Genomic DNA, 11,344 nt, shown 5'->3' with positions numbered 1-11,344 from the left:
GATCGCATCCGAATGCGCTTAAAATGTAAGGAATTGGAGTGTATTTTTCACGACACAGATTGAACTGCATCCGGATGAAATTGAATTGTGAAAAATGGACGTCATTCGTTTGATCGCATATGAATGTGCATAACATGTGGGGAATGGAGTGCCTTTTCCACGACTCCGTTAAGCTGTAAACAGATACAACGTTTGGGTAAAGTTTTGTGTCGTTTTGGCCGTTTTTACACTGTTGGGCATGATGCCGAAAAATTCAAATTCATTTGAAATATATGCCGACAAACAGATAAACGCTGGACTTTGGTGTCGTCGTCGCCCTGTTGTTGTTGTTTTTTTCTCGACGCCCAACGCAAAACTTTAATCAAACGTTGTATCTGTTTCCAGCTTTAGAACTGCATCAAAACATGTAGAACTAATATACATTGTACTTCTTCCAATTTAATTTGCTGAGTACGAAAGCAATGATTTTGACAATTCCCAATTTGATGTGTTGCCGAATCCCTAGTAGCTAACAATTATAAACAATTATCTTTTTGGCAACTCTTAAATACCAGAAAAACTCATATGGCAACACCGCATAATTGGTAAAATATTTTTATAGCGAGGAGCGCGCAGGAGGAAGTCCAACCAAAATAAGAATTTTTGCAGATATTTTTGCACAATAATACTTTTAACGGAGAGTGTTTATCGCAAATTAACCATTTATTTGAAGCTAAATAATTTATCCCAAAGTGCAAAACATGTCTCAATATCATTATGTGGTGACGGCACAAAAGCCTACCGCCGTTGTTGCTTGCGTTACCGGTGAGTGAATTTGGAACAGCCAGCAGCACCACCACCATATTTTTTTGCATGCATTATCCATTGAAATTTACAATTTATATTGATATCCAATATATTTATTGGGTGTAATAACAAAATCTGCTGGCTATAACAGACTTGAACTGGATGAATAACAAAATATTTCAATATTTTCAGGTAACTTCACATCTCCCACAGACCTTAACTTGATTATTGCACGAAATAGCCAATTGGAAATTGATTTGGTTACGCCAGAAGGTTTGAGACCTTTGAAGGAAGTGAATATTTATGGACAAATAACGGTGATGAAACATTTTCGTCCACAGGTAAATAAATTAAATGCTAGTTGAAAAATTCCATATTATGAAAATGGTATTTTAATTTGCATCATCTAGGATAGCAAAAAGGATTTATTGTTTATTCTCACACACCGCTACAATGTAATGATATTGGAATGTCGCATGATTGGCGATCAAATTAGTGTGGTTACCAAAGCACATGGTAATGTAGCGCATCAGTATAGCCCACCAACTGATGGTGGAGTTATGGCGGTTATTGATCCTAAAGCACGTGTTATTGGTATGTGTTTGTATATGGGTCTCTTTACAATTATTCCTTTGGACAAGGAGACCAGTGAATTAAAAGCAACAAATCTTCGGTGAGTTTGTGTAACGTATTTTAAATTGACTAAGAACTTGTATTACATATTAAAAGTGTTAAATTGTCGCGATGGATATATATGTTGAGTTTTATGAATATAGGTCTTTGGAACTCTCCTTTAGCTACCCCTATCAATATTTTTACTTTACTTTATTTTAATTTTTTAAGTAGCCGGCCTTCGGTTGTGGGTTTAAAAAGTTTTTCTATGGACAGGAGCAATTTACGGGCACGGAAACAAAATTTTTTTTAAATTGAAAACATTTTCTCTAAGTAGCCGGATGACCATATCTCGTAAACTATACATTTCCCAGAAGAAAATTATATATCGTTGAAATCGGTACCAAATCACGACCTGTGGTTAATTTTTTTTTTTTTGCTGAGAACGGTAGCTAAAGGAAATATAAGCCAAAAATTGTACATACATATTACAGAACTTCATCCTTTATACTTTTAAAAAGTTATTCAAGTTATTGTATATTTTTTATTCCGGGGGCACAATCATGGTAGAACATGGGGCACAATATTCATTTTCACTTATTTTTGTATTTTATATTTTTTCAGAATGGATGAATTAAATGTTTACGATGTTGAGTTCCTCTATGGATGCATCAATCCCACCATTATTGTTATACACAAGGACAATGATGGTCGTCATGTTAAGACGCATGAAATTAACTTGCGGGACAAGGAGTTTATGAAAATTGCCTGGAAGCAAGATAATGTGGAGACAGAGGCTACCATGCTAATACCAGTACCTACACCATTGGGTACGTTATAAAAATATCTCATAAAATTAATGTTATTAAAATCCATTTTTAATTTCAGGTGGAGCTATTGTAATTGGCCGTGAATCTATTGTATATCATGATGGCAATAGTTATCTGGCCGTGGCACCTTCTACTTTTAAGGTAGTAATCTTTGGAGTAGAAGTAAACAAAATATTAATTCCTTTTTTGTTTTCTTTAGCAAAGCACCATTAATTGTTATGCCCGTGTGGATAGCAAAGGACAACGTTATTTGCTGGGCAACATGTATGGCCAATTGTTTATGTTATTCTTGGAAACTGCTGACAATGGCAAAGGCTGTTCATCTGTAAGGGAAATTAAAGTGGAATTGTTGGGTAAGGATGATTGTAGTTAAGAATAGTTAAGGTTAGTAAATTCTATCTATCAAACCTTGAGATCGGTGATAACGCTTTTCCACACAGAAGTTTATCTAATTGGGGTCTGGGATATATCTCTAATAAGAAGAACAGTCTCCATGGTAATAATCAAACAGCTGGAGAAGCCAGGTGTCGAGTAACTTATCAATAGCCACCCTCATCATTCCCGAAGTCTGGAAAATGAGAACTGACATTTAGGGATAACAGAAAACAGACCAATTTCACTTTTGTCAGCAGTAACAAAGACCCTTGAATTCGACACAACCTAATAAATAGCTCTCTTGCCGATCATCAGCATGAATTTTGGATCGACCCGAATTCAAAGTGTTTCCGCTGACAACCTTTAAAAATCCACATTTTATTGTACACTTGGGGTCCCAATTAAAAAAGTAAAAAAAATCGTTTGGGTGGTCCTAAAAATCGGGGATTATTTTAAGCTTTGATTTATTTAATATACCTACTAAATCTCTTTAAGACAGTTCATTATAAAATCCTAAAAAATACTTTTATTACCTTTTGGACTCCTTAAACCTTTGGACCCCTAAAACAATTTAAAAAATCTACGTTTATTGTCCAATAAAGATCCCCCTTAGAACCATTTAAAATCCACGTCTTTGATCTTCGCTGGCTCTTCATAAAATCCTTAATAAAACCTGCGTATGTGGTCCTCATTGGTTTATTCCAAAGACCTTTAAAAAGTCCAAATTTATTTGCCTTTTTAGGTCCCATTAAAAAAATTGGGTAGTACTATAAATCCGTGTACGCTTTGATTTATCGTAAACACCTTCATCATTGGCTTTTTATAATTCCAGGTGAAATTTCTACCCCTGAATGTATTACATATCTGGACAATGGTTTTCTCTTCATTGGCTCTAAGCATGGTGATTCGCAACTAGTGCGTTTGAGTACTACACCCAACGAGAATGGCTCTTATGTTATACCAATGGAGAACTTTACAAATTTGGCACCCATCTTGGATTTGGCTGTGGTCGATTTAGATCGTCAGGGTCAGGGGCAAATTATAACATGTTCGGGAACTTTTCAAGATGGTTCACTGCGTATTATAAGGTAAAGTGGATATAATACGCACCCACAAAAATGTATCTAATATTTCGATTTCTTTTAGAATTGGTATTGGCATACAGGAACATGCCTGTATTGATTTGCCCGGCATCAAGGGTATGTGGTCGTTGAAAGTGGGCATTGATGATAGTAACTATGAAAATACTTTGGTTCTGGCATTTGTTGGGCATACACGTATTCTAACATTGACCGGAGAAGAGGTGGAGGAAACGGATATAGCTGGATTTCTTAGTGATCAACAGACGTTCCATTGTGCCAATGTTGATCATGATCAGGTGACATTTATATTTTTATTCTACTCCTTCTTCTTTTAATGTTTAATATTTTGTTATGCAGATCATACAAGTGACACCTTTAACGGTGCGTCTTATCAAAAGTACGACCAAGAATTTGGTTTATGAATGGGAACCACCAGCCGGCAAACGTATTGGTGTTGTAAGCTGTAATAACCAACAAATTGTTATTGCTTCAGCCCGGGATGTCTACTATTTTGAGATAGACGATGAAAAATTGGTACAAGTTGCCCAGAAAACCCTGGAATATGAAGTTGCCTGTTTGGATATAACACCCTTGGGCGAGGGAAATACACGTGCAAATCTTTTGGCTGTTGGCCTTTGGACAGATATTTCGGCAGTGGTTCTAACTCTGCCGCAATTGGAAATTTGTCATACAGAAAAACTGGGTGGAGAAATCATACCTCGTTCCATTTTGATGACAACATTTGAGGGCATTCATTATTTACTGTGTGCCTTGGGTGATGGTTCAATGTTTTATTTTATAATGAACGATGAACGTGGAACATTGACTGACAAGAAACGTGTTACACTAGGCACACAACCTACAACATTGCGTACCTTTAAATCATTCGCCACCACAAACGTTTTCGCCTGTTCGGATAGGCCCACCGTCATCTATTCATCCAATCATAAATTGGTCTTTTCAAATGTCAATCTCAAAGAAGTAAATCACATGTGTTCCCTAAATGCTCAAGCTTATCCGGATAGCTTAGCTTTGGCCACTAAAAACTCAGTTATAATTGGAACAATTGATGAAATTCAAAAATTGCATATACGTACCGTACCCTTGGGTGAAGGTCCACGTCGTATTGCTTATCAAGAAAGTTCACAGACATTTGCAGTTGCAACAATGCGCATTGATGTACAGGGCAGAGGTGGTCCCAAACCGACCAAGGCCAGCGCATCGACTCAGGCACAAAACATCACATATGCATCGAATATTGTACCAAAACCTGGGGCCGGAAGTACCTCCACCACAAATGCTGAAATTGGTCAAGAGTTGGATATTAGCAATTTACTGATTATCGATCAAAATACCTTTGAAGTTTTACATGCTCACCAATTTATGCCGTCCGAATCGATTATGTCCATTATGTCGGCCCAATTAGGTGATGATCCAAATTCATATTATGTCGTCTCCACCGCATTGCTATACGCTGATGAACCAGAGCCGAGTGTTGGCCGTATTATAATTTTCCATTATCATGATGGAAAGCTGACTCAAGTGGCTGAAACAAAAATTGATGGTGGCTGTTATTCAATGGTTGAATTTAATGGCAAAGTATTGGCTGGTATTAATAGCTTTGTACGATTATACGAATGGACCAATGAAAAGGAGTTACGTATGGAGTGCAACATACAAAAGAACATAACTGTACTATGTTTGAAAGCCAAAGGTAAGTTGGAATATGAAAGACGACTTTCTGAAGGCTTCGGTTTTATAAGTACTGAGGTATTTTGTGATGGAAGACCTTATGAGGTATTCTATGGAAGGAAGACGTTCTAAGGTCCTTTATAAAAAGAAGACCACCTAGAAAGAATACTTTCTAGAGGGCTTATATGGAAATGCGACCTGCTTTATGTCTTCTAGGGACAGGTCATCTATAAAAGCAGGACACTGTAGAGGTATTCTATGGCAACAAGACTTGAGGTCTGCTATAAAAAATAAGACTTTCTGAGGTATTCTCTGCAAAGAAAGTTTTCTGAGTTCTTTTTTGGACAAAAAATCTTTGCAAAGGCGACCAAATTGAGATTTTTTAGAGAAAGAAAACCTTCTAGAAGTTCTTATTGAATAGAGACTTTCCAAAGTTCAACTATGAAAAGGAGATAAAAATTAGAAATTAAAGGTCTTCTATGGAAGAAGGTCTTTTATTGGTCTTCTGTGGAAAAATGATTTCTACTACAGGTCATTTGGGAAAGATCTTCGAGAGTCTTCTATAAAGAGGCGACCCTCTCGAGGTCATTTAAAGATATAAGAACCCTAGAGCTTTTCTTAAAAGCTTTCCTAAGAATACCTTCTAGATGTCTTTCAATGAAAGAACATCTTCTAGGGAGAAAGGATGTTCTAAAGGTCTTCTTTGGATAGAAGACCTCCCTCCTAGTGGTTTTCTTGAAAAAAGAACACTTCTAGGAATAAAGAACGTTTTAAAGATTGTATTTCGACAGAAGACCTTTAAGAGGTTTATTTTGGATAAACGATTTTCTACAGGCACCTGTGGAAAGAATACCTTCCAGATGACTTTGTCGGATAGAAAACCTTTCAGAGGTCTTCTATAGATAAAGTAACTTCTTCGGATCATCATCTAAAGTGGTCTTCTATAGAAATAAGGCCTCCTGAAGGACTTCTTGGGAAAGAATACCTTCTAGATGTCTACTTGGGAAAGGTTATCTATAGGTAAAATACATTTCCTAGGTCACCTATGTTCCAATTTCAAGAGGCGTAAGACAAGGCTGCATATTGTCCCCTCTTTTATTTAACATATATTCCGAGAAAATATTCGAAGAATCTGTACGTGGAAAGAATATTGGTATCCAACTAAACAACACCTTAATAAATAACATACGCTATGCCGATGACACCGTATTAGTAGCAAGCAGCATAGCTGGACTACAAAAATTAATAGACGCAGTAATACAAAATAGCGAAATGTACGGATTAAAAATCAACGTTAAGAAAACAAAATATATGGTAGTAAGCAGGAATCATGCCGACAATAATACGCCACTAAAGATAAATAACGATGAAATAGAGCGAGTGACAACCTACAAATACCTCGGAATTCAAATCAACGATAAGTGGGACATATCAAGAGAAATTAGATGCCGAATAGAAATGACAAGAAGCAATTTTTTCAAACATAACAAAGTTTTACTTAGCCACGACATAAGTCTTACTACAAAAATACGATTTGTAAAATGTTACATATGGTCCGTTTTATTGTACTCTGCGGAAACATAGACTTTGAAAGCTGTAGATGAAAAAAGACTGAACTCGTTTGAAATATGGATATATCGTAGAATTTTAAAGATCCCATGGACCGAGCGCATTACGTACGACGAAGTGTTAGAACGCATGCAAGTCGAACGCCAATTAATAAAAATTATAAAAACACAAAAAACCGCATATCTTGGTCACATTATGAGGCATGAAAAATATAAGCATCTGCAAACAATTATCCAAACAAAAATCGATGGGAGAAGACCGAGAGGGCGACGGGAAACATCATGGCTCAAAAACATTCAAGACTGGACTGGACACCATAATGAAAGAACTCTTCTGAATGCCGCCAAAAACAGAAACTTATATATAAATTAATAAACTGATTTGTTAAATATACCAAATTATCATTATGTAATTGTATGATCGCTAAAACCCGAATACGGAATGGCAAATAAAGAAGAAGTTCACTTATGAATAGAAGACCTCCTTGTGAAAGAAGGTCAACTTTTCAAGGGTAAATAAAAGTTCTAAAGGTCGTCTCTGGATAGAAGATATTCTAGAGATTTTCTTTGGATAGAACAGTTTCTACAGGGCACCTACAGAAAAATTTACTTTTAAAGTTCCACGTTGGATAGAAGACCATCCAGACGTTTTCAATCTGTAAATGACTATAGATCGAAGAGTTTTTACAGAACGTCTATGGAACGAGAAGACCTTCTAGAGATCTTCTGTGCAAGGAGAATTTCTAGGCGAAAAAATACCTATCTACTCATCTAGAAAAGAAGATCTTCTATAGGAAAAACTACCTACTGCAACTCTTCTATAGCTAAAATACCTTCTTCTTGTTAAAAAGATAACTTTTAAAAGACGTCTTGGGAATGAAGACTTTCTAGAGCTCTTCTTTGGAAAATACATTCTAGAGGTTTTCTTGGGAAAATAAATTCTAGAGGTCTTCTTGGTAAAATACCTTTAGAAAAAGGACGTTGTAAAGGTTGTCTTTGGATAGAAGATTTTCCAGAAGTTTTCTTGCATAAAATACTGTGAAAAGAAGATCTTAAGTTATACTATGGAATACGACCTTTCAGAGTTTTTCTAGGAAAGAAGAGTTGCTTAGTGTCCCCTAGGAATAGAAGACTTTAAGGAATCTCCGTTAGATAGAAGACCATTCAGGGCTTTCTATGGGTACAAGACTTTTACAGGTCATCTATGAAAATGTGACTGTTTTGGGTGAAAGGAAACTTCGTTTTTGTGGTTAAATTACTTTCTATGAATGAGCCTTTTGTGGATATATCTTCGATGGATATCAGATATTTTATGTATTTTCTCTAAGACTTCCTTACAATGAAGAATTTAATTAATTTTCTTATTTGATGTCCCTTTTTCAGGTGATTTCATTTTAATTGGAGATCTTATGCGCTCCATGACATTGCTACAACACAAACAAATGGAAGGTATATTCATAGACATTGCTCGAGACAGTGACCCTAAATTTATGAGAGCCATTGAAATATTGGATGATGATACCTTCTTGGGATCTGAGGATAATGGTAATCTCTTTGTTCTGCAAAAGGATAGGTAAGTCGCAACCATATAGATACAAGAATCTTACAAATTTATAACATGTGTTTTCCCTTCAGTGCTGCCACAACGGATGAATTGCGGTCGGAACTGCCAGAAGTTGGACGTTTCCATTTGGGTGATTATGTCAATGTTTTTCGTCACGATTCGCTGGTTATGCAAAATGTCGGTGAACGTACCACACCCAATCAGGGATGCGTTCTGTATGGTACTGTTATGGGTGCCATCGGTATTGTTACACAAATACCACAAGATTTCTACGAATTTCTACATAGTTTGGAGGATCGTTTGACAAATGTCATCAAGTCGGTGGGCAAAATTGATCATTCATATTATCGCAGTTATCAGACAACACAGAAAACGGAGCCATGTGAAGGTTTCATTGATGGCGATTTAATTGAGAGTTTTCTTGATTTGAGTCGTGAAAAAATGAAGGAATGTGTTCAGGGTTTAGAGGTGAGACTCAATAAACAAACAACTCTCTTATTGTTGGTTATAATATTATTTCTTCACTCCTATTTTAGATTACATTGAATGGCGAGAAAAAGGAAGCCGATGTTGATGATGTCATAAAAATCGTCGAAGATCTAACAAGAATGCATTAATGGTGAAACATATTCGTCGTTGTGTTATAGATTTTATAGTTATTTTTATAACCGTTTCGAAATATCCAAAACATAAGAACTAAATCGTTCCAAAATTACCTTGTTATAAGCCAAGCGTATTTTTTTAATTTTTTCCTATTTCCTATTTCCCATTTCCATTTTTCTTTTACATTTAATTTGCAGAGATTTATTTAGTTTTCTACTGCCCAGTCTATTCATTCATTAGAATCTAACACGATCGTATTTATGTATATGGAAACCATTTAAATACAAGAACACAATATGTTGACCTATAGAATTGTATTAATTTAATATTCTAAAACGATAAAATGCCCCCGATACAAAATTTAAATCGATTATCGATATATAATCTATTATTAATTACCACGTATTATTAAACAAAAAACAAAACTCGATTTTAATTGTGATCTTTATAAAAGATCTTATTGTAATTCTATGTTCGAAAAAACAATTCTCTTACCAATAAAAGAAAAACCCCTTTGTAAAATGAAAATGTGTGTTTTGAGAGCTACTAAAATATTTCTGGATGATTACATATTTAGAACTTAAAAAATTTATAACCTAAATGTTAATTTCCAAAAGAAATTTGGGGACCTAAAGGGGACAATAATCGTGGATTATTAAAGGATTTTGGAGGACGTAAATGGAAAGTAATAGAGAATTTTTAAAATTTTTGAAGATCCTAACAATTTTTGGACCAACTGAAGTCATTCGGGCATGTTCTGGAATTCACGGTGTATCCATTTCACATCACACATGCACTTCACTTGTGAAAGCAATTGATGTTCTGTATTTCACGTGAAAAGAGCTTTCATATTTCACGAAAGAACTTTGGAAAGCTTTATTACAGCTTTCAAACTTTATCATTAACAATGAAAAAATATCAGTCTGTGTGGGCGCATCAACGGATACACATGCGTGTGTGGGTATGTACGCTTTGTTCGTTTGATTGTTTACGAAACAGGGGTAAACAAAGAAACGAACTTCAAAAAAGAGCGTACATGTTGAATTTGGTGCTTTAAGAAAAAATACATTTTTAAATCATATTGTGTTAAGAAAATTAAATATTTTTTAAATACTCATAGAAAACACATTAAATTTTAGTCCTATGCAGTTTTCTGTGGGATTTTGCAATTAGTTTCTTTAAAAAATAAGGATTCACTCAGCTCTCGCCATCAAAATTACAGTGTGAGGAATACACCCCAATTAGGTGTAAAGTGTGTTGCAGAACAGCTTTAGGTGTGTTCGATACACGTGAGGTGCAGAGGTGAATGCCAGAACATGCCCGATTGTGTAATTTTAAAGAATTCGGAGGATCGGAAAAGGACATTGATCAAGGCAATAAATGTGAAATTTTACCGATTTTTTGAAGATCGAAAATATACAATATTAATGGATTAAAAAATTGTAGGATCTGGATGGGACTAATATTTTTGTTCTATAGAAGATCTAGAGTCCTTTTTTCATGAAAGACTAACAGGTATGTGATGAAAATAGATTTCGATTTCAAAACGAGTCGAAAACGACTGTAGGTGTGATGCATGTTCATTTTTCGATCTCGAATTGTTTTCGATATCGGTTTCATATTCCATTGTGTTCTATGGAAAATTTATCAAAAAAGGGTGTGATGCAATCCGATAATCGTTTATTTTTCTCGTTTTGAAAACGGTCATATTTTTGTGGTTGATTTATATACGATGTAATGAATTTTGAGAGACTATTACGAGAAAAGGATTGAAATGTAAGCTCTGATGGAGAATAGATAAATTTAGATTTATTTTCCCTTCTTTTGGCATATTTTGTTGAGAAAATTTTTGATATTTTGATAAAAAATCATAGAACAAAAAATGTACGTTTAACATCTGTGTTTTCTCCAAATTGGTGAAGGCCCAGCTTAGTATGTTGTTATGCACTGTTTGTAGTTCTCATCATGTAGTAGCACAAGAATTCCCTCAATAAGCTTCCATATAAGCCCATTTAAATAAGAACACACATTTATCTTATTTTTCATTAAATTTATTTCGGTTTTCGCCTTCGCCACAACCAAAAAAATATTTTATACCACTTTCATCTGAGGATTTGGGGTCATCTAAATACGATTCACTCGTTTTGGGCAAATCGTTTTCATACCAAATCGATTCGGAATTCATCACATACCTGTTAAAGTCATCTTTAGGTCCTAAAAATCTACAATTTG

The 11,344-nt window shown here is 35.2% G+C and overlaps 1 protein-coding gene across 1 annotated transcript; it reads left to right on the top strand.

Moving 5' to 3' along the window:
- The first annotated feature begins 490 nt into the window (after positions 1-490).
- On the top strand, positions 491-9,640 carry pic (DNA damage-binding protein pic). Its single transcript, XM_073960213.1, has 12 exons — positions 491-804; positions 979-1,127; positions 1,197-1,459; positions 2,023-2,228; positions 2,287-2,369; positions 2,428-2,581; positions 3,436-3,691; positions 3,750-3,981; positions 4,043-5,399; positions 8,329-8,518; positions 8,581-8,977; positions 9,046-9,640. Exons 1-12 carry the CDS (start codon positions 741-743, stop codon positions 9,124-9,126), a joined length of 3,432 nt encoding a protein of 1,143 aa, XP_073816314.1. The 5' UTR covers positions 491-740; the 3' UTR covers positions 9,127-9,640.
- Positions 9,641-11,344: the final 1,704 nt, after the last annotated feature.

Source organism: Musca autumnalis, unplaced genomic scaffold, assembly GCF_047663935.1.
Source record: "Musca autumnalis isolate F117 unplaced genomic scaffold, ASM4766393v1 scaffold_1, whole genome shotgun sequence".
Classification (NCBI taxonomy): Eukaryota; Metazoa; Arthropoda; class Insecta; order Diptera; family Muscidae; genus Musca; species Musca autumnalis.
This window is presented reverse-complemented; position numbering and strand designations above follow the sequence as displayed.